The sequence below is a fragment of the Festucalex cinctus genome, chromosome 9 (assembly GCF_051991245.1).
Source record: "Festucalex cinctus isolate MCC-2025b chromosome 9, RoL_Fcin_1.0, whole genome shotgun sequence".
Classification (NCBI taxonomy): domain Eukaryota; kingdom Metazoa; phylum Chordata; class Actinopteri; order Syngnathiformes; family Syngnathidae; genus Festucalex; species Festucalex cinctus.
The window spans coordinates 7,670,824-7,693,169 of NC_135419.1; the positions used below are offsets into that span (position 1 = coordinate 7,670,824).

The following is a 22,346-nucleotide window of genomic DNA, read 5'->3' on the forward strand; positions in this document are numbered from 1 at the left end:
TAGAGGGTGCTAGAACTCCACAAATGGAAATCAAACTGACTTTTTTTAAACAGATGTGGTCCTTTTAAATATTGTGAACATGACGACGACGATATTGTGGCAGTTTTAATATCACGATATTGCCCTTATTGTGACATCCCTAATCACAATGTGAGTGAAGTGACTTCCTGTACATTCTGGGGATACTGCAGATTTTATTGTGTTTGTTTAAATACTTTACTATTCTGTGCCACGTTCCCAATGCAGATTAATGCTGCTAGGTCAAAACCTTGAACTAACACTGAGCTTTAAAAAAAAAAAAAAAAGATTGGTTGGTCACATGGGAAAAAACTATATGCCACATTCAAAAAGCCTTAAATTAATTAATATTAATTACTGTAAATACATGTCACTTTGAAAAACCATTAAATAATCCAAAATATAGTACTTCTCTCTCTCTCTAAAAAAAATAAAAATAAAAAAATCTGTAGCTAGCAAGCTAAACTTTTACATGTGGGCAATAATCATTCGTAATCATTCTAATAATGATGCAATCATCCCAACTGCCAGAAAAGGAGGACCTCAAAGAAATCCAGGCAAGTACCCACGATGCTGTCAAGAACATTATATGGTGTCAAATAGAGGACAATGAATGAATCCTTCTCACAGACATGTGATCCCATTGATGCTCAGTCAGAAAATAATACAACATGCGGTCCCTCACAAGAGTATGAGGTCACTGTGGTCCTATGCCCACCCCAAATACCCCACAGTGAGCAGTGCAAGGATACTGTGCTAAGAAGGCAATCCTCTTACGAAGGCGCCATCCTCTGTCCAAACTGCTGACCGCAGATTTCCCTCACTTTAACATTCACTAAATCAGACATCACAACACTAAAGGCCATTCCACCTGTTCTTTTTTTCTTTTCTTTTCTTTCCTATCTCGATTGCAAGAAGAAGGTGAAAGTCAGTTGCCCTTTGTTTCCACTAACTCCTTTCTCAATATATGGCTGAGTTGCAGGGAGCCTTACGCTCACCTCGCCGTCAGTTCAATCCTCCAGGCGTGCAGCGGTGACCTAAGCACTGCAGCAGATGTTGTGGCTGTATGAACACTGATGCCAAACAAGAGCAGTGGCGGCCATCTGTTCTGATTTGTTAATTCAAAAAAAGACAATAGCTGCAGGACGCAAAGAAATCAACTTCCTGTAATATTTTTCATTAAGACTACTACTACTAAGAATAATAATAACAATAATTATAATACTTTGGATAATGTTTATATGATGCACTTAGAAGTAAAGCAAACGAGAATGTGATGGATGTGCGTGAGTATGCAGTGCGAGTGGCAAGGTCAAAACTATACCACAGAATCATGAGTCAATGAAGTGCGACACAATGAAAGTGAGGGCTTATATAACTACTGGAGTAGCAGAGGGGAGAAAGGGTCACACATGCACACATGCTGATGTAAAATTCCACATGAAATGTGCAGTTACAGAAAGTGATGTTTAAAAAAATGGCACAGTTAAATGCTGCTTGTGGGTTAAGTATCCTATAGCACATTTTTTATCAATATGGAAGAATTGGTTTGACCCATATTACTGACACGCACACGGCCAACTTGCATGGAAGCCACACATGGCTATGAACCAGCCTTGTCGTGTTCTGGGACAAATGATGGGAGCAAGAGTAGCTGTGCCAGGGAGCCTTGGCCTAGAGCTGTGAGTGCAGCCCACACTTACTCTCGCTTTGGCCCACTGACTCTCACTTTGCCTTGGTAACACACAGGGACAGGGTGGAAAAAAAGAGATGCAACAGTACTACATCTATCTATCTATCTATCTATCTATCTATATATTATAATTAATTATATTATTTAATTATAGCTTAAAGCTAACTCATGCACATATCCCCCCACCCCACCCCCCCCCCCCCAAAAAAAAAGAAAAAAAAAGCTGGATACAGTATTACATGATTTATTTATTTTTTATTGTTTGTATTTTTTACAGGTTACAATTATAGCTTAATGCTCATTCACATTAACCCAAATTTCACAATAAAGATATTAAAATATTGTATCACATGGAAATCCAAATGAATTTGAATATAGAAATTGTGTGTAGTCTTTGTGTTTAAAACTGCATAATTTATGTTCAAAAGTCCATCCATCCATCCATTTTCTTGACCGCTTATTCCTCACAAGGGTCGCGGGGGGTGCTGGCGCCTATCTCAGCTGGCTCTGAGCGGTAGGCAGGGGACACCCTGGACTGGTTGCCAGCCCAATCGCAGGGCACACAGAGACGAACAACCATATGCACAAGCACACCTAGGGACAATTTGAAGTGCCCAATTAACCTGCCATGCATGTCTTTGGAATGTGGGAGGAGACCGGAGCACCCGGAGAAGACCCACGCGGGCACGGGGAGAACACGCAAACTCCACCCAGGAAGGCCGGAGCCTGGACTCGAACCGGAGTCCCCAGAACTGGGAGGCGGACGTGCTAACCACTCGACACATGAAAATATTTCTAAATAAATTAATAAAATAAAGCTAAACAGGAGTTACACTTTATTTTTATTTTTTTCCTCTATTATATGACAGTTGATTGTGATGAAATCACTCGAATTTGAGTGACACTGAAGAAGTGGACTGCATCACAGTAGAACAAGCATTATGCTCAATCAGATAGGTGCACAATCTAATTATCAATGAAGGAGTGAGATTATCTAAGTGAGTGACTTTTAATTACTGAGCAGTGAGCACCAAAACAGACGTGGGCACTTATTTCTGTCATCATTCTGACTTCATTGAGGTATATCTCAGTGTGAGTGGCTGCTGTGTGTGCCCGTGTGTGTCACCGACCAAAAGATAGTTGATGTTTGTGTTGTACCCGACTGTGTGCGTAAATTAGATTACCATCACTGTTGTTGCTGACCCCAATGTGAGTGGAGCCGTGCGCCCATGCCGGAGCCGTATAAGAGAGACAATGTGCCCTAGTGACACACAACAGCACATGCAGCATCACACAGCTACAACCCTAAAGGCATGATGCACCGCGACACATACTTAGCACACACACACGGTTCTAGAGCGTGTGATAAAATTTTAAGATTCAGAATAAGAAATGGACATGTCCAGGCGAATAACAGGCTGGCAAACAGGGAAAGAGATACCCAAGGACATTCAGATGAAAGCGGGAAAAGGAGGGCATGAGTAGACTCGGGGTGGGGGGAGGGGAAGGATACAAACATGGAGGATGTGGAAGGAGGAGAGAGTTCAGTAGCAGAGTAGGAAGATGGCAAAACGAGTTAGGAATTGCAATAAAATATAAAAAGCATGTAAACAAGTAAAAAGCATGTCCCCATATATCCGTCTTCCACCTGACTGATCCTCTGATCCACCCTCCGTATGGCACATGAGGCGCTTTTAATGAGGAAGACTCCCTCAACCACTTGTGAAAGACGACAGACAAGTGCCAGTGCACTGGAAACCATTTCAGTGCAGACAGTTAGCATGCAAACAACACAAATGCGCACATCTGCCTGCATGGTCAGCCAAGCAGACAGACAAAGCCACTGGAGCAAACAGCCACGCCCACAGCCAAAGCAATGCAGATTAAACAAACATATTGGTACAATAGTTAGTGTGCAGTTGATACTTAATTAAGTTCGTTAAGTAATGAGCTGGAATCGACCAACCAGCATCATAACACTAAATGAACATTCTAATCAGAACTTCATCCATCCATCCATTTTCTTGACCACTTATTCCTCACAAGGGTCGCAGGGGGTGCTGGTGCCGATCTCAGCTGGCTCTGGGCAGTAGGTGGGGGACACCCTGGACTGGTTGCCAGCCAATTGCAGGGCCTAATCAGAACTTATAGAATGATATTTAAAGAGGAAATCAACCCAAACATTTTCTTGACAATATTAGTATGTTCATGCAGCCACACTCGTCTAAACACGGCATTCTCATTAACATTGTTTTTGTGGAATCTAAATTAGGCAGCAAAATCCACCTGTTTTTATCCATATCAGAGTGCGGCCATTTTGCCTCTTGCTTTCGGCTAAAAATGACATCACAGTTGCTCAGGTTCAGGTAATGATCAATCACGGTCAGACCTTTGTTTTTAGTTTTGAATTGGAAACCAAACGATACATTCATACAATATTGAGATGTACAAACAAGAAAGCGATGAGAACTGGGGCTTTATGATCTATTTTTTTTTTTAAATGTTTTTATTTAAGTATCCCCCTGGCTTAATTGTTTTGTTTTGTTCTTTTGTGTGTATTAATAACGTGTTTGTGAAGTGTAATAAATAAATAAATAAATAAATACTTTAAAAAAAAAATCAATCACTGTCAGCTTTGAAAAGTCACGTGACCAAACTCTGAAAACAGGTGAGGCATGATTGGTTGTAACCTGAGCACCTATGATGTCATTTTCAGTAGACAACAAGTGGCAAAATGGCCGCCCCATTGTATTTTTCTGCATAATTCATATTCCAAAAACACAATATTAATCAGACTGCTGTATTTAGACTACAGTGGCCACATAGAATACAACTGTAAAGGGAAAAAAATGGATCATCTTCCCTTTTAAAAAAGAAAGAGAAGGGTCACCAGGAATGGACCACATTGGTAGCCTTCAGGTGTGTTCTAAGAATAGCCCGCCACTGATGGGAGATTGTGATTTCCTAGGAGTGTTATATAAATAATTTGAGAATGAGAACACTTGCAGAGATTTATGGTCAAAAAGTGTGCATATTTCTGTTTTTGACTCTGAAATTATTGACATGATCAGTGCTTTCACATAAATATATTATTAGGTAATTTGATAAAATGTGCATTTCAGATATGTGCCGTTTCAAAAAGGTCGGTGACCCCTCTAACTTGCACACCCACAAACAATTTTGTAATGGTTTAGTCCAAATAAGCTATTTTGCAACACAAACCAGACATGCCATTTTAGTATTATTTTTGTTAAGTTTGTCTTTCACCCACCAAGTCAGTATTTAATTAAAACACTGAATAATCAGAATTATATAAAACTACATAAAATAAAATAACTATATAGCTATATGACCAAAATATTATAATGCAGTGCAACTTAAACCTCTGCAACCTACAGAAATGAATATAACCATATTGCTAAAATAATACCTCTGTAGTATAGCAAATAAAGCAAGATAATTCTAATTATTGGTTTTAAAAGTCAGCAAGGGCAGTACTTGTATTTCATTGCTACAGCTGGAAGGTGCATTTGAGATGTATCCACATTATAGACAATAGTTGCCATTTCACAACAAGCTGCACGGACTAATGTCATCTCCATGCACTTGCTTGATGCACTCCTTTTTAATCACATCAATATATCTCATCAGGGCATTTGCTGTCTAGGCGCAGCTTAGCACTGCTGCTACGCTGCGTAACACATGGCGCCTCCTTGTACATGCACACGTGCAAATTATGCATCCATGCAGCCATTAACACACCGAGTAAGGCAAATTGGTCAAAAGAAGTGCAAAAAATCTTATCCTGTCTCTGCTAATGTCATAATCCTGAATCTTCCTGTACTACTGATCTTCCTCCTCCCTCCAACGCAACGCACAAATGTGCTCAGTGTGACTCTCCTGCCTGTGGATAAAAATGGAGACAACTCTGATTCATATAAATGGGGAAATATTTCAGGCGTGGTTTTCGTAGCATGTCGGAATTTTAAGGCTGACCTACTTCTTAGCTAGAAACGATTATCTCTATAGCATAAACTAGCTAATTATGAGCTCAAGCGTCACTCCCTTTACTATTGTTTATTTATCTGCACCATCCGCTGCCTAATCTAAGGTGGTGATTTTATTAACATAATCGCGTTCTTTGGAAATAAACCCATTTTCATGAAATATTGTGAGTCGCCTATGGAGGCAACCACCACCCATCCCCCCCTCCACCTCCTCCTCATGCTCCTGCAGCGCCTGCTACTCCTCTTCACCCCCTCCCTTGCCTTATTCCTCTGCTGTTGCTAAGACTGTTGAGCGTTTGTTAGTCGACTCCGATAGGTGGATCTCCTTGTGCGTTGCTATGGGCAACACACAATATTCCACACAGAAAGAGTCCAGAAGCAGAGCATGCAGATTGCCACATGTAATAAAACGTGACCTATTTAGGCGGTTGAAAAAAGGGAAATGTACCATATAGTGTAGTGATTTACAAATGCAAATCACCATCAGCCAAACAGTGTGAAAGAAATCAAAATTGTAATGAATGAACATCCAAGCTGATGTCGAAAAGGACAATCCCCATTTGACTCGGGATGACTTGTGAGTCGCAGCACGCCAGCTGCAGGCTCACTCCCTCTTGTCTTGTCTCACTTCCAGACATTCGTGCTACATTCATCAGCTCAACTGCATTAGCATGCGCACACTCATGTAAAAGTCCATATTACTATTTCAAAAGGTTGACAGTTTGTGAGCACACTGTATTAAGCACCGTCACTCAATTTAAGGCATTTGATGTGTTTAGCTTGAGAAGAGACACATAAGCGGATTAACAGCACACAGAAACTAACCTTACACATTAGAATGAAGGTGAAAGTTTCCCTGCTACATCATCATGTTTCAAAACCAACAGCACAACTACTCCCTGTGACTCATTTCACATACGTATATTACGTATATCACAATCAATATGATTTGATATATACTGCATGGATGCCCGTTACACAACTTGGAGCATTTTCAGCACAATCTCAATCCACTTTTTTTTCAAATTATTATCACTATAAATTAATTAATTAATTAATTAATTAATTAATTAAACTAAGTAAAGTTTGCTATATACTATTTTCAATTTCTTTAAATGACATATTATTGTACTTGAATCTTATTCTCACAAATTCCCACAAATATAGTTTAGAACTTTGGTCCACTTCAGTACCACTTCAAAATCTACACGCATATCTCAACGTACCACCAGAATGATAACCAACATTAAAATACAGTAAATACTAGGCCGACATGTTGATAATAAGACAACAGCAAAAATAAAAAATAAAAAATAAATAATTCTAAAAATATTAATTAAAATACTACTACTACTGCTACTATAATAATAATATTAACAATAATAATAATAATAATAATAATAATAATAATAAATAAGGCAGTGGTTTTATTGGTAATATATATATATATATATATATATATATATATATATATATATATACCTGCAATATTATAAGCAACTGTAAGATTATGCATAATTTGAAAATTAAATAGAGAAAAATAAAAAATGCACTTGAATAATGATTCAATTACAATGTGCATAGTGCAGGAATTTCAGCTTTGTGAATGTTTCAGCACCACGGACAGAAACAGTATGAATTCCCTCTTCTTTATCTGCCATACCATTGACTAGGGAATATGGAAGCAAACACGTGGAAAATAAACTCCCGAGGTATGTTGTCTTACCTCCCCGAAATTGGGTCTCCTGTCAGGGAGCACCAGAGTGTTGGCGTGGCTGCCCGGGACGATGGTGGAGCCGATACTCATCCTGGGTCCAACTAACATGTAGCGTTTGTCTCCCGATCTGTACTGGATGCTGTGACACAGCGTGCCATCATAATTAGCGTCTTGTAGATATTTGGAAGTGTACTCTGTGGATTTGGAGCACTGCATGGCGATCAGCACGATGATGCTGATGACAAAAAGGAGCGAGACGGAGCCCAAAGTGATGATGAGATAAAAAGTCACATTGTCCTCCTCATTGTCCACTTTTGCTGCACTTTTGACATCGGAAGCTGCAAAAGCCTCTTTGGGCTCCACAAGTTTGACAGTCACAGTAGCTGTTGCCGAGAGCGAAACGTTGCCGTTGTCTTTGACCAGTATGAGCAGTCCATGCTCAGCCTCGTCTGTCTCCGTCAAGGAGCGAAGTGTTCGGATCTGGCCCGTATAGCGGTCCAAAGAAAACAGACTGTGGTCGGTGACTTGCTGCAGAGAAAACAGCAACCAGCCGTTATATCCGATATCGGCGTCATAGGCTCGGACTTTAGTCACCAAGTCTCCTGCTTTCATATTGCGGGGAATCTCCTCCACGCCTTCAGCCGAACCGTTGGAGCTGACTGGATACAGGATGACTGGAGCGTTGTCGTTCTGATCCAGAATGAACACGTTCACCGTCACGTTGCTGCTCAGTGGAGGACTTCCGCCGTCGGTGGCCACCACTTGGAACTGGAAACTTTTCAGCGTCTCAAAGTCAAAACTTTTTAGTGCTGAAATGTGTCCATTTTCTGAATTAATGCTCAGAAATGATGTCATCATTTTGTGATCTACGCCATTTCTCACAATGTCAAACGATATGACAGCATTATCCCCCTCATCACGATCATGAGCGCTGACTGAAAACAAAAAGGCCCCTGCTATATTATTCTCGTTTATATAAAAAGTATAATGATCACTTGAAAACGTTGGACTGTTATCATTTACATCTGACACAGTCACACTTATTGTTTTTTGAGAGGACAGCGGTGGTTCACCAGCATCCTTTGCAACTATTGTCACATCATACTTGGACTGATGCTCTCGGTCCAGATGTGATTTGGTGATAAGAGAAAACATGTTATCTTGCAAAGAGGGTGTTAGCATGAAAGGTATGTCACCCTTGACATGACAAGTGACTTTTCCATTGACACCCGAGTCCTTATCATTCACACTTATCAAGGCCACAGTCGTCCCAGGTTTTGAGTCCTCTGCAATGGCATTTGAAAATGATGTTACTTCAATTTCAGGTGTGTTATCATTTAAATCCACTATAGTTATTATAGCACTTTTCTCTGTTTCTAAGGGAACTGTGCCTTTATCAGATGCTTTAATATCAATTTCATACTTGTCTTTTGCTTCATAATCTATTGACCCTTTAACTATAATTTCTCCAGTAACAGCATCAACATCAAAAACCTTGCGTAATTTACTATTAACATTATTACCAAAAGAATACACCACCTCGCCATTGACACCGTCATCTAAATCTGTCGCGTTTACTTGCAAGATGGTTGTCCCAATTGGCACATTTTCTTTAATCACTGCCGAATATGAATCAGAGGTAAAAACGGGCATGTTGTCATTTACATCCAAAACGTTAATAATAATTTCAGCGGTTCCTGACCTCGCGGGCTTCCCGCCATCAATTGCTGTCAGCAGCAGTTTGTGACTCCCCGCACTTTCTTTGTCCAGCGCCTTATGCAAATACAAAACGGGGATTTTGCCGTCTTCCCCTCGATCTTTAACCTCCAAACGAAAATGCTCGTTTTGACTGATTCTGTACGAGTGAACTGAATACGCGTCGCTGTCCGGGTCGTCGGCGCTCTGCAGCTGAAAGCGCGCACCAGGCAAAGCAGATTCCGAAATCTCCAAACGCGTCTCGTTGTCGGGGAAGGTGGGTGGGTGGTCGTTTACGTCCAAAATCTCAACAGCGACGTAATGCACTTCCAATGGATTCTCCACGACGATCTTAACGTTGACAACACACGGGCTGATTCGCCCACAGACCTCCTCTCTGTCTATTTTCCGCTTCACCCGCAACATGCCGTTTTTTAATATAAACAGAGGTTCAGTCGGCCCGGAAACGACGCGGAATCCTCGGGCGTTCAGTCCGCTCACATCCAAGCCCAAATCTTTTGCAACATTCCCAACAAGGGCGTCATCCATCCCTTCTTCGGGGATCGAGTACCGCAGCTGCGCGATGGTGAAATTAAACGTGAGCTCCAAACAAAAGATGACAACCAGCAAGCGCGGCGTCCATGACGCGCGTCCTCGTCGAGACATACTGGACCGGTTAAAAGTCCAAATGGGAGTCCATGTGGGGGAAACAATTGGATAAATTGGGGATATAAAAAAAAAATAGCCTAATCCAATACGCAATGATGACAATGAACAAGCCAGGGGTTGAATGAACGCCCCGAAGTACGCACTGACGCGCAAGCGCAGTAAACCAGCCCACTGACGTGTAACAGTGAGGTTTTTTTTTTTTTTTTTTTTAACCTCACAAGCAGTGACACCAAGCGACTAGAACTCGCAATGCATACTCAATTTGACAGAAAAGTGTGTAAAATGTAACATAGCTGCTGTGTTCCCAAAAACGGGGCGTTGCGCACGTTTTAATTAAACTGATTTATATACTGAACGGCAGGAACACACATTCACCTTCAACAGTGAGCGATCTCTAAACTGCCTGGATGCCCGCGCGCCTCGATGGCGCGTGACTCAACTACGGCAAGTCTACTAGGTAAATCATGCATGTTAATCACTCAGATGTTAATACACCACAATAGCTGAGGCATTTTTAAAACGGCTTGTTGCAGTCGATGGCAACTTCTGCTTTTGTTCAAGCTTAAAAGTTGAACAAAGGCAGTCAAAGAGCGTTATAAAATACGTGAGAAAAAAAACAGCGAAAATGCACCATATTCATTTATAAAAAGACAGTTGACAGATATGCTAATTATTAGTACATCCGTCACCATGAGACCACCTGACACGGTTTATCAACAGCTGCACCAAAGCGAAAAACAAAACAAAAACCACTAAAATGATATTAAAGAGTATAAACTGCGGGGGGGGAAAATTCATTTTATTTTTCTGATTTCAAATTAAATATGAAGTTCATTATTCAAATTGTAATTGTGTCTTATTGATTTCAAAACGGGATTATAAACCAAGGGTAGGGTATTGTAGCTAAGTGCACTCTGCTAGTTGTTTATCAATACTGTTGTTGATCGCGCACTAACAAAATATTTAATAATTACTATCAGGGATGTTCAATAAAACTTTTTTTCCAGACGCATATGAGTACTCAATTGTTGAGTAGTCACCAGTAGCCTACTGATACCAAGTACTAATCCCCCATGACAAAATATTTTAAAGAAAGATCTACATTTCCAATAGAGCATTATTTCCTTAAAATTGGCTGTAATTAAGGGCAATTTTCTATTCTTCTAATTTCTAATTCCTGATCGCAAAAGGGCCACATGAGGCAGGCCGATACCAGTATTGGCCGCTGTCGTGAGTACCAGTACCTTGAAGGTCTAGTATTGGGACTCGCCCATCCAGTAAAAAACATCAGCATTTGTGACATCATTCATTTAAAAGAGTTACAAATTCAGGGGACGCCATAAGTAGTATAAATAAGTCCATTATTTTCTTACCTCCCCCGAAGTGTGTCTCCTGTCAGGGAGCACCAGAGTGTTGGCGTGGCTGCCCGGGACGACGGTGGACCCGATACTCATCCTGGGTCCAACTAACATGTAGCGTTTGTCTCCCGATCTGTACTGGATGCTGTGACACAGCGTGCCATCATAATTAGCGTCTTGTAGATATTTGGAAGTGTACTCTGTGGATTTGGAGCACTGCATGGCGATCAGCACGATGATGCTGATGACAAAAAGGAGCGAGACGGAGCCCAAAGTGATGATGAGATAAAAAGTCACATTGTCCTCCTCATTGTCCACTTTTGCTGCACTTTTGACATCGGAAGCTGCAAAAGCCTCTTTGGGCTCCACAAGTTTGACAGTCACAGTAGCTGTTGCCGAGAGCGAAACGTTGCCGTTGTCTTTGACCAGTATGAGCAGTCCATGCTCAGCCTCGTCTGTCTCCGTCAAGGAGCGAAGTGTTCGGATCTGGCCCGTATAGCGGTCCAAAGAAAACAGACTGTGGTCGGTGACTTGCTGCAGAGAAAACAGCAACCAGCCGTTATATCCGATATCGGCGTCATAGGCTCGGACTTTAGTCACCAAGTCTCCTGCTTTCATATTGCGGGGAATCTCCTCCACGCCTTCAGCCGAACCGTTGGAGCTGACTGGATACAGGATGACTGGAGCGTTGTCGTTCTGATCCAGAATGAACACGTTCACCGTCACGTTGCTGCTCAGTGGAGGACTTCCGCCGTCGGTGGCCACCACTTGGAACTGGAAACTTTTCAGCGTCTCAAAGTCAAAACTTTTCAGCGCTGATATTTGTCCATTTTCACTATTTATACTTAAAAATGAAGATAACTTATTTTCATCTTTTCCATCTCTGAGAATATGATATGAAATGACAGCATTCTCATTGTCATCGCGATCAAAAGCTTTGACAGAAAAGATGGAGGCTCCTGCATCGTTGCCCTCGGCAACATAGAAAGTATAAGGACTGGATGAAAACTCTGGACTGTTATCATTCACATCTGAAATAAAAACACTGATTGTCTTCTCTGATGAAAGTGCAGGTTGACCACCGTCCCTTGCAACTACTGATATATCATATTTGGTCCTTTTCTCTCTGTCCAGAGGTAATTTGGTAACTAAAGAATAAATTTTGTCTTGTAATGATGGCGACAAAGAAAAAGGGACGTCCTCAGTAATGGAACAAATCACTTTACCATTGAGGCCAGAATCCAAATCGTTCACGCTAATTAGAGCAACTGTAGTTCCAGGTCTGGAATCTTCTGTAATAGAGCTAGAAAATGACGTCACTTCAATTTCAGGGGCATTGTCGTTAACATCAACTACCTTGATGAGGACACTTTTTTCATTTGTCAATGAGGGGGAACCTTTATCTGATGCTTGGATTTCAAGTTCATATTTATCTTTTTCCTCAAAGTCAATAAATCCTTTCACCATTATTGCGCCTGTTAAGTGATTAATTTCAAAAAGATTTAATAATCTATGACTCACGCTGTTGCTAAATGAATAAACAACTTCTCCATTAGGACCTTCATCTAAATCGGTTGCATTTACTTGAACAATAGTTGTGCCCACTGGAGCATTTTCATAAAGTGTCACAGAATATGTATCTGAAGAAAAAACAGGCGAGTTGTCATTACTATCTAACACATTTATTAAAATATTAATGTCACCTGTTTTGGGAGGTTTTCCCCCATCAAGTGCAGTTAACACTAATGAATGACTTCCGGCTGCCTCCCTGTCCAAATATTTTTGCACAATCAATATTGGAATTTTTTCATTATCTCCTTTATCTTTCATTTCCAAACGGAAATGCTCATTTGTGCTCAGTTTATACTGCTGGACAGAGAAAGGGCCACTGTCTGCATCTCGTGCTGCTTTAAGTGGAATTCGCATTCCAGGTTGCACCGACTCGGGAATGTCCAAAGTCTTTATTTCCACCGGGAAGCTGGGAGAATGATCATTAATATCCAGGACTTCCACACCAACATAGTGCACCTCCAGCGGATTTTCTAGCACCGTTTTTAAATGAATTACACATGCAGTGCTCCGTTCGCATACCTCCTCCCGGTCAATCAGCCTGCTTACGTACAGGATGCCGTCATTGTCTCCCAGGCGGAAAAGCGGCTCCGCTGCGCTGGAAACAATCCGATATTTGCGTTCTTTCAACGTGGTCCTGTCCAATCCCAAATCTTTTGCAACATTTCCGACGACAGTTCCTTCCTTGACTTCCTCCGGGACTGAATATCTCAACTGAGCCGAGGCGACACCCCACAAAAGCAAAGCAACCACGCAGCAAACCCACCGCATTTGCGCTCTCCTCGCCTCGCGTCCTCTTTGTTCCATGATGAAACACAACCACGGTACAGGCGGCGTGTTGTTGTCAAACTACTGCATAAGTACTAAGGTGGGATAATATATAGTAATCCGTTAAAAAAAAATAGATTTTTTTTTTTCTAATGTCAAACAATGGCCGAACGCATGCAGCCACGTTGGAACCAGCGGCTCACGCAACCGATACAGCAATGACGGGGAGGAACCTGAAGGCAGCACACAATCCGCAACACTTTTACAATCACAGCGACACCGTGTGTTCACATTACGTCATACAAGTACCCTCTATAATTGTTTCAGTCACCTATCCAACAATTTCAATACATTTAACTTTACGTAAACAAAAAATATTAAGGAAGTACTGCAGCGTGACATGTTTGGGTGTTGCCAGACAAACGAAAAACAAAATTCAAATTCAAATTCAAGGTCAAAACTAATATAAAAATTGTTTGATAAAATTTACTGTGGTCTATAATCAAATAAAGTAATGCCACAAAATAGTTGCTCGTCTGTTTCTGTCGAGGTGCGGAAACAAGAGCAGTTGTTTCAGAACCATGGACAGCGGACTTGCAGTTTGAGGGCACAACGACAGAAAGCATTCACCATCTCTCACTTCTTCATTAACTGCACCCAATTGCAAAGTAAGGAGGCCCAGTTAGTCAGTGACTGAATAAAGTATGGATATTTACTTTGCCACTTATTTTAATTTAAAGTGTTATTTTCCAATATAATGTATACGAGGAATGTATTGATCAAACCTTCCCAAAATGAACACTTATCAGATGTTCATTAGTTGCATTGTTTGTTGGAATATGTGGCAATAACATTGCACAAATAAACAAGCATATGTTGTCAAAGATTTTATAGCGATAACGTACCATAGAGGCAATGCGCAAATGCACACAATATGGATTTTAAGGTGAGTCTATCAACCAGTATGTATTGGAAATTAATGTCAGCATTAACAAAATTAAACAATTCAGCAGACCAAGTGGAACACATTAGTGCAAAGAAGCCACAACTATTTCAAAAGCTTCCTTACCTCCCCCGAAGTGTTTCTCCTGTCAGGGAGCACCAAAGTGTTGGCGTGGCTGCCCGGGACTATGGTGGAGCCGATACTCATCCTGGGTCCAACTAACATGTAGCGTTTGTCTCCCGATCGGTACTGGATGCTGTGACACAGCGTGCCATCATAATTAGCGTCTTGTAGATATTTGGAAGTGTACTCTGTGGATTTGGAGCACTGCATGGCGATCAGCACGATGATGCTGATGACAAAAAGGAGCGAGACGGAGCCCAAAGTGATGATGAGATAAAAAGTCACATTGTCCTCCTCATTGTCCACTTTTGCTGCACTTTTGACATCGGAAGCTGCAAAAGCCTCTTTGGGCTCCACAAGTTTGACAGTCACAGTAGCTGTTGCCGAGAGCGAAACGTTGCCGTTGTCTTTGACCAGTATGAGCAGTCCATGCTCAGCCTCGTCTGTCTCCGTCAAGGAGCGAAGTGTTCGGATCTGGCCCGTATAGCGGTCCAAAGAAAACAGACTGTGGTCGGTGACTTGCTGCAGAGAAAACAGCAACCAGCCGTTATATCCGATATCGGCGTCATAGGCTCGGACTTTAGTCACCAAGTCTCCTGCTTTCATATTGCGGGGAATCTCCTCCACGCCTTCAGCCGAACCGTTGGAGCTGACTGGATACAGGATGACTGGAGCGTTGTCGTTCTGATCCAGAATGAACACGTTCACCGTCACGTTGCTGCTCAGTGGAGGACTTCCGCCGTCGGTGGCCACCACTTGGAACTGGAAACTTTTCAGCGACTCAAAGTCAAAACTTTTCAGTGCTGATATTTGTCCATTTTCACTATTTATACTTAAAAATGAAGATAACTTATTTTCATCCTTTCCATCTCTGAGAATGTGATATGAAATGACAGCATTCTCATTGTCATCGTGATCAAAAGCTTTGACGGAAAAGACGGAGGCTCCTGCATTGTTGCCCTCGGCAACATAGAAAGTATAAGGACTGGATGAAAACTCTGGACTGTTATCATTCACATCTGAAATGAAAACACTGATTGTCTTTTCAGATGAGAGTACAGGTTGACCAGCGTCTCGTGCAACTACTGATATATCATATTTGGATTTTTTCTCTCTGTCCAAAGGTGATTTAGTCACTAAAGAATACATTTTGTCTTGTAATGATGGTGACAAAGCAAAAGGAACATCCTCACCTATGGAGCAAATAACTTTTCCATTAAGATCAGAATCCAAATCATTCACACTTATTAGTGCAACTGTAGTCCCAATTCTGGAATCTTCAGGAATGGAATTGGAAAATGACGTCACTTCAATTTCAGGTGCATTGTCGTTAACGTCAACTATCTTGATGATGACACTTTTTTCTGTTGTTAATGGGGTAAATCCTTTATCCGATGCTTGAATTTCAATTTCATATGTCTGCCTCTCCTCATAGTCTATCAGACCGGTGACAACTATCTCCCCCGTTGAATGATTAATGTTAAAAATTTTAAATAAAGAATTACTCACACTGTCGCCAAAAGAGTAAATCACATCTCCGTTTTGACCATCATCCAAATCCGTTGCATTTACTTGTACCACTGTTGTTCCCATTGGAGCGTTTTCATTGAGCATCACAGAATATGTATCTTGAGAAAAAACAGGAGTATTATCATTTACATCCAACACGGTTATTAATATATTCATCTCTCCAGATTTTGGGGGTTTTCCTCCATCTAAAGCAGTCAGCACCAGGGCGTGGCTTCTTGCTGCTTCTCTGTCCAATGATTTCTGCAAAACTAATACAGGTATTTTACCGTCTTGTCCTTTGTCTTTGACCTCCAAACGAAAATGATCATTTTGACTCAGTTTATAATTTTGCACGGAAAACGGACCGCTATCAAGATCACGTGACGGTTTCAGCTGAAAGCGAGCTCCAGGTAAAACAGATTCGAAAATGTCCATTTTTTTCTCCTTCTCCTGGAAACTCGGAGCATGGTCATTTACATCCAGCACGTCCACGCCCACGTAGTGAACCTCGAGAGGGTTCTCCAGCACAGTTTTTAAATTCACCAAACACGTACTGCTCTGTGAACACACCTCCTCTCTGTCAATTTGGCGGCTCACATAGAGGACGCCATCGTTTGGATTCACGTGGAAAAGAGGCTCAGCGCCACTAGAAACAACGCGATACTTCCTCTCTTTCAGGGTACTTTTATCCAATCCAAGATCTTTGGCTATATTTCCGACCATTGCTCCTTCATTGATCCCCTCAGTAATGGAATATCTCAAATTCGCCGAGGCCAAGCTGCACAAAAACGCAGCAGCCACAAAGCGGGCTACACGTCGTCCACCCCCCGATACGCACCCTCTTTGTCCCATGACTACCCACAAATAAATTACTCACTGCAAGAAAAACACAGCAATGCGGTTGTAGAACACGCGGCTTCGATGTACGGCAATGCACATTATCCTCCAGCAACCGCAGATGCGAATGCGGTCGAATATTTCCAGGATGAGCCGCGCGCGCTGTCTTGTGCTCGCACTCGAGTGAACCAGACAACGAGAGGTTGATGAAATGAAATAGGATGACGAAACGCTCTATCCTGCACGCTGAATTGTACTGTTATACTGACACCATGCGATCGAAACTTTCCTTACATGATTCGCTAATTTTGACGCGAGGTGTGTTTTTATGTATGTGCCCATACGTTTTTACAAATAAATAAATACAAACCTCGGCGTTCGCGGCTTAAAAACAACGTTAAATTATAGGCTACACATCATGAACTGACAGAACAATCCAGCGAGATAAGATTATAGCTATATACCCATGTCATGCCAACCCTATCGAAATTTTTTAGATTATTATTATTATTATTATTATTATTATTATTATTATTTTATTTATTTTTTTAATTATTATTTTAACTACTTCAAAATAGCTCTTTGTGTGTGTTGGTGCAAAACAAAGCCAAGTTTATTGGTTTATTATTATTTATTTTGATTATGTATGTTTCATTTAGCCAGTATGGCCTACAAAATTATTTATTTCCAAGACAACACATTTACTTTTGTTTCAGTTAAAAAGACATTGCCTGAGAATTAAATGCTACAAATTAAAGAAACGAAATAGAGTGATTTTCATTTCATAATCAGTTGTTTATACGTTCTAATTTTGGAAAATCATCAACACAGCACTCAGGTAGGCTATGACAAAAAAAAAAAAAAAACGTTGTTAATGATTAAGACAACAGCGGTTGTCGGCATCAACAATTTATTTTCTGTCGAGTTCAAATTAAGCCTTTTTTTTTCTTTTAATGACATTTGAAATCTCATTTAGCCTATATGTCAACGCCCATCCAATCAGCCATTTTATATACCACATATAAATATGAAATACCTATGAAAGGTGCACTTCTTCAATCACCATGGCGAAACTATGAGTAAAATAAATGAATATAAATGTCAGAACTGCACTTAGGCCTACAATGCGACACATCCAATATAGGGCCTTTTGCTATATTGCTAGCTCAAGTGTCATTCACGGTACAAACACACACTAAAAACTTCACAAGTTACTGCACATCACAGACTGCATGTGTCCTTGTAATACTCAATGTACAAAAAAAAATAAAAAATCCACTTTTTAAAACGCTGAGCTACATTAAAGTCTTGTCATGTTGCATCACTCAGAACTGCAGCTCAAACGAAATGTTTCAGGTGAATACCTTTCAAAATAAAGCTGAACACCAAAAGATCAGATATTTTTATAGTTTAAACTTGCTTTACTCGAGTCAACCACTTTACAATCTAGCACAAACATCATAGCTACAATAATCTGCTTGACTGTGTTAACAAAAAAAAAAAAAAAAAAAAGACATGGTTTGAAGTATAGCAACATGTCATGGGAATTTACGGAAGCAAATGAAAAGGTGTAATCTATAACAGCTTTCCATAATTTTAGTCCTTGTCTCCAAGGCTTCAAGATGTATTTTATAATTAAGTAAAGCACATTCACACATAAAAAACAATGGAGGTATTTTTTGTCTTACCTCCCCCGAAGTGTTTCTCCTATCAGGGAGCACGAGAGTGTTGGCGTGGCTGCCCGGGACGATGGTGGACCCGATACTCATCCTGGGTCCAACTAACATGTAGCGTTTGTCTCCCGATCTGTACTGGATGCTGTGACACAGCGTGCCATCATAATTAGCGTCTTGTAGATATTTGGAAGTGTACTCTGTGGATTTGGAGCACTGCATGGCGATCAGCACGATGATGCTGATGACAAAAAGGAGCGAGACGGAGCCCAAAGTGATGATGAGATAAAAAGTCACATTGTCCTCCTCATTGTCCACTTTTGCTGCACTTTTGACATCGGAAGCTGCAAAAGCCTCTTTGGGCTCCACAAGTTTGACAGTCACAGTAGCTGTTGCCGAGAGCGAAACGTTGCCGTTGTCTTTGACCAGTATGAGCAGTCCATGCTCAGCCTCGTCTGTCTCCGTCAAGGAGCGAAGTGTTCGGATCTGGCCCGTATAGCGGTCCAAAGAAAACAGACTGTGGTCGGTGACTTGCTGCAGAGAAAACAGCAACCAGCCGTTATATCCGATATCGGCGTCATAGGCTCGGACTTTAGTCACCAAGTCTCCTGCTTTCATATTGCGGGGAATCTCCTCCACGCCTTCAGCCGAACCGTTGGAGCTGACTGGATACAGGATGACTGGAGCGTTGTCGTTCTGATCCAGAATGAACACGTTCACCGTCACGTTGCTGCTCAGTGGAGGACTTCCGCCGTCGGTGGCCACCACTTGGAACTGGAAACTTTTCAGCGTCTCAAAGTCAAAACTTTTCAGTGCTGCAATTTGTCCATTTTCACTATTTATGCTTAAAAATGAAGATAACTTATTTTCATCTTTTCCATCTCTTAGAATATGATATGAAATCACAGCATTCTCATTGTCATCACAATCAGAAGCTTTGACAGAAAAGACGGAGGCTCCTGCATTGTTGCCCTCGGCAACATAGAAAGTATAAGGACTGGATGAAAACTCTGGACTGTTATCATTCACATCTGAAATGAAAACTCTGATTGTCTTTTCAGATGAGAGTGCAGGTTGACCAGCGTCTCTTGCAATTATTGATATATCATATTTGGACATTTTCTCTCTGTCCAGAGGTGATTTGGTCACTAAAGAATACATTTTGTCTTGTAAAGATGGCGACAAAGCAAAAGGAACACCATCACCTATGGAGCAAATAACTTTTCCATTGAGGCCAGAATCCAAATCGGTCACGCTAATTAGAGCAACAGTAGTTCCAGGTCTGGAATCTTCAGGTATGGAACTGGAAAATGACGTCACTTCAATCTGAGGTGCATTGTCATTGACATCAACTATTTTGATGATGACACTTTTTTCTGTTGTGAGAGGGACAAAACCTTTATCTGATGCTTGAATTTCAATTTCGAAAATGTCATTTTCCTCATAGTCTATCGGGCCTTTCACAACAATTTCACCTGTTGTTTCTGCAATCTCAAAAAAATTTATAATATTTTGATTCATACTATTGCTGAAAGAATAAACTACTTCTCCATTTGGTCCTTCATCTAAATCAGTTGCATTCACTTGTATAACAGTTGTCCCAACTGGAGCATTTTCATCAAGCATAGCAGAAGAAACATCTTTAAAAAATGTTGGTGCATTGTCATTAATGTCTAGTACATTAATTAAAATATTCATGGCACCTGTTTTTGGAGGTTTTCCTCCATCCAGTGCAGTTAACACTAATGAAAGATGCCCTGTTGTCTCCCTGTCTAAAGATTTTTTAACAACCAATACAGGAATTTTGCTATCCTTTCCTTTATCTTTAATTTCCAAACGAAAGTAATTATTTTCACTCAGTTTATATTGCTGAACAGAAAACTGACCACTGTCTCCATCCACAGAAGGTTTTAGCTGGAATTTTGCTCCAAGCAACACTGACTCTGAAATATCTAACTTGGTTTCTTTATCTAGAAAACTGGGAGAATGATCATTTACATCCAGCACTTCCACTGCAACATAGTGGACTTCTAGTGGGTTTTCTAGCACGGTTTTAAGGTTGATCAAACACGTACTGCTTTGCGGACACTCCTTTTCCCTGTCGATCTTCCTGCTGACATAAAGGAGGCCGTCGGTCTGACTCACATGAAAAAGAGGCTCGGCAAGGCTGGAAACAATCCGATATTTGCGCTCTTTTAGGGTATTTCTATCCAATCCGAGATCTTTTGCGGCATTCCCAACCACAGTGCCACCATCGACTTCCTCGGAGATGGAGTATCTTAATTGCGCCGAAGTCACGCTGCACAAAAGCACCGCAGCCACGCACCGCAGCAAACAGCGTCTCACCCATCGATGCGCTCCTCTTTGTTCCATGGTGATACGAAAAATCATCACTGGTCCATTCCAGGAAAATCAGCCTCACTTTTGAAATTATAATACTACACTGTAGTGTGTGAAAACATCCATGCGCTAAGCCATTTCTGCTTAAATAAGAACGGCGAGAAAATTGACACCGATTAAGGAGACCCGGCGATTTTGACAGCGCGAATGTAAAAGAGGTGGCGGGTAGGAGCGGCTCACAATATGAAGTCACGTGATTATTCAATGCATATGTGTCCTTATAGTGACACCTAGAGACCAAAGCTCTAATTACAAAACAAGCAAGGAAGTGAAGAGTGTCTTTTTCAAGCATATAATACACAAAATCATGTGCAAATACCGGCTTTATTATCCACTATGCGGACCTGAAATGCATCAAAGACTTCCTTGATTTTAGTTGCTGACAAAATACAAGTCCCTCTCACATTACACTCGTGTATGTAATTTATTTACTTGATTACTTCCTCCCTCCATGATACAGAAAACTGCAGCTCATGACAAAACCAACCGGCATTTATTGTCGGATGTCTGTGTGAAAAGTTACAAACCAAATCCCCACTCACAATTCACATATATGAGGCAAATACATCACAGAAGTCATAATAAACCAGTCTTTTAACTATTTATTGCTATTCTTTGTTACCGCCATGTTTCCGATAAAAGCCAAAGTTTACACTAGAAGCTGGAGGGCCTACTTGATCATGTTTCAGGACCATAGACAGCGGCAGCAGAAATTCTGTCGTTGCAAGTCGAAAATTTTATTCCAGCACCTTTCGGCACATTTTAAAAAAGGCACATAAAATACCAAACTAAACTAAACTAAAGTAAATAAAAAATAAATCAGTCAATAAATAAAAAGTGCAGAAGAATTGTGCAAACAGGAGAGTCTGTCTGCATTTTAAAATGCACAATCAGCGGAGGGTGAATATTAGTAGATGGGGTGATGCATTTCACCACATTGGGAATGAAACTGTCTCAGACCAAAAATATCAAACAACAACATAATTTACCCACATGCAGATACTGTAATTATTATTTTTTGAAAGTATATTAATGTTTGTAATGGGAAAAAAGTGTTTAAAGAGATGAATATATGTCATAAAAGCAAAACGTTGCCGTTAAAGATAATAATTGGGTGGTCTGCATAACTATGAGGGAGGCCCAACATCCTCTGTACAAGAATTAACATGTCAACCAACTACTGCAAATAAATGAGTCACAGTCCAATCTGTGTGACTGAGCACTGGCAGGACTTCAGCACCACAGACAGCAACAAATTCTGAGAGCTGAACTGAAACACTAACCAAGTCAAACAAACAGTAAAAATCCACCACAACTTCAACAAGATAACCACAACTGTCACAAATTTAGCAGTGCTAAAATATATG

At 40.9% G+C, this 22,346-nt stretch overlaps 1 protein-coding gene across 9 annotated transcripts in view; it reads right to left on the reverse strand.

Moving 5' to 3' along the window:
• LOC144025391 (protocadherin alpha-C2-like) overlaps positions 1 to 22,346 on the reverse strand; it is a 144,410-nt gene that overhangs the window by 79,762 nt on the left and 42,302 nt on the right. For 2 of the 9 annotated variants that reach the window (XM_077531334.1, XM_077531344.1), the window contains exon 1: positions 14,564 to 17,084. The exons of 3 other annotated variants lie outside the window; for them this stretch is intronic. In XM_077531334.1, the coding sequence (XP_077387460.1) occupies positions 14,564 to 16,921 (2,358 nt within the window). In that variant the 5' untranslated portion in view covers positions 16,922 to 17,084. Of the gene's footprint in view, positions 1 to 7,444; positions 9,920 to 11,172; positions 13,694 to 14,563; positions 17,085 to 18,594; positions 21,111 to 22,346 lie in introns of those variants that run through there. 4 more of the 9 variants (XM_077531332.1, XM_077531343.1, XM_077531331.1 and 1 more) reach the window with 3 other exon arrangements.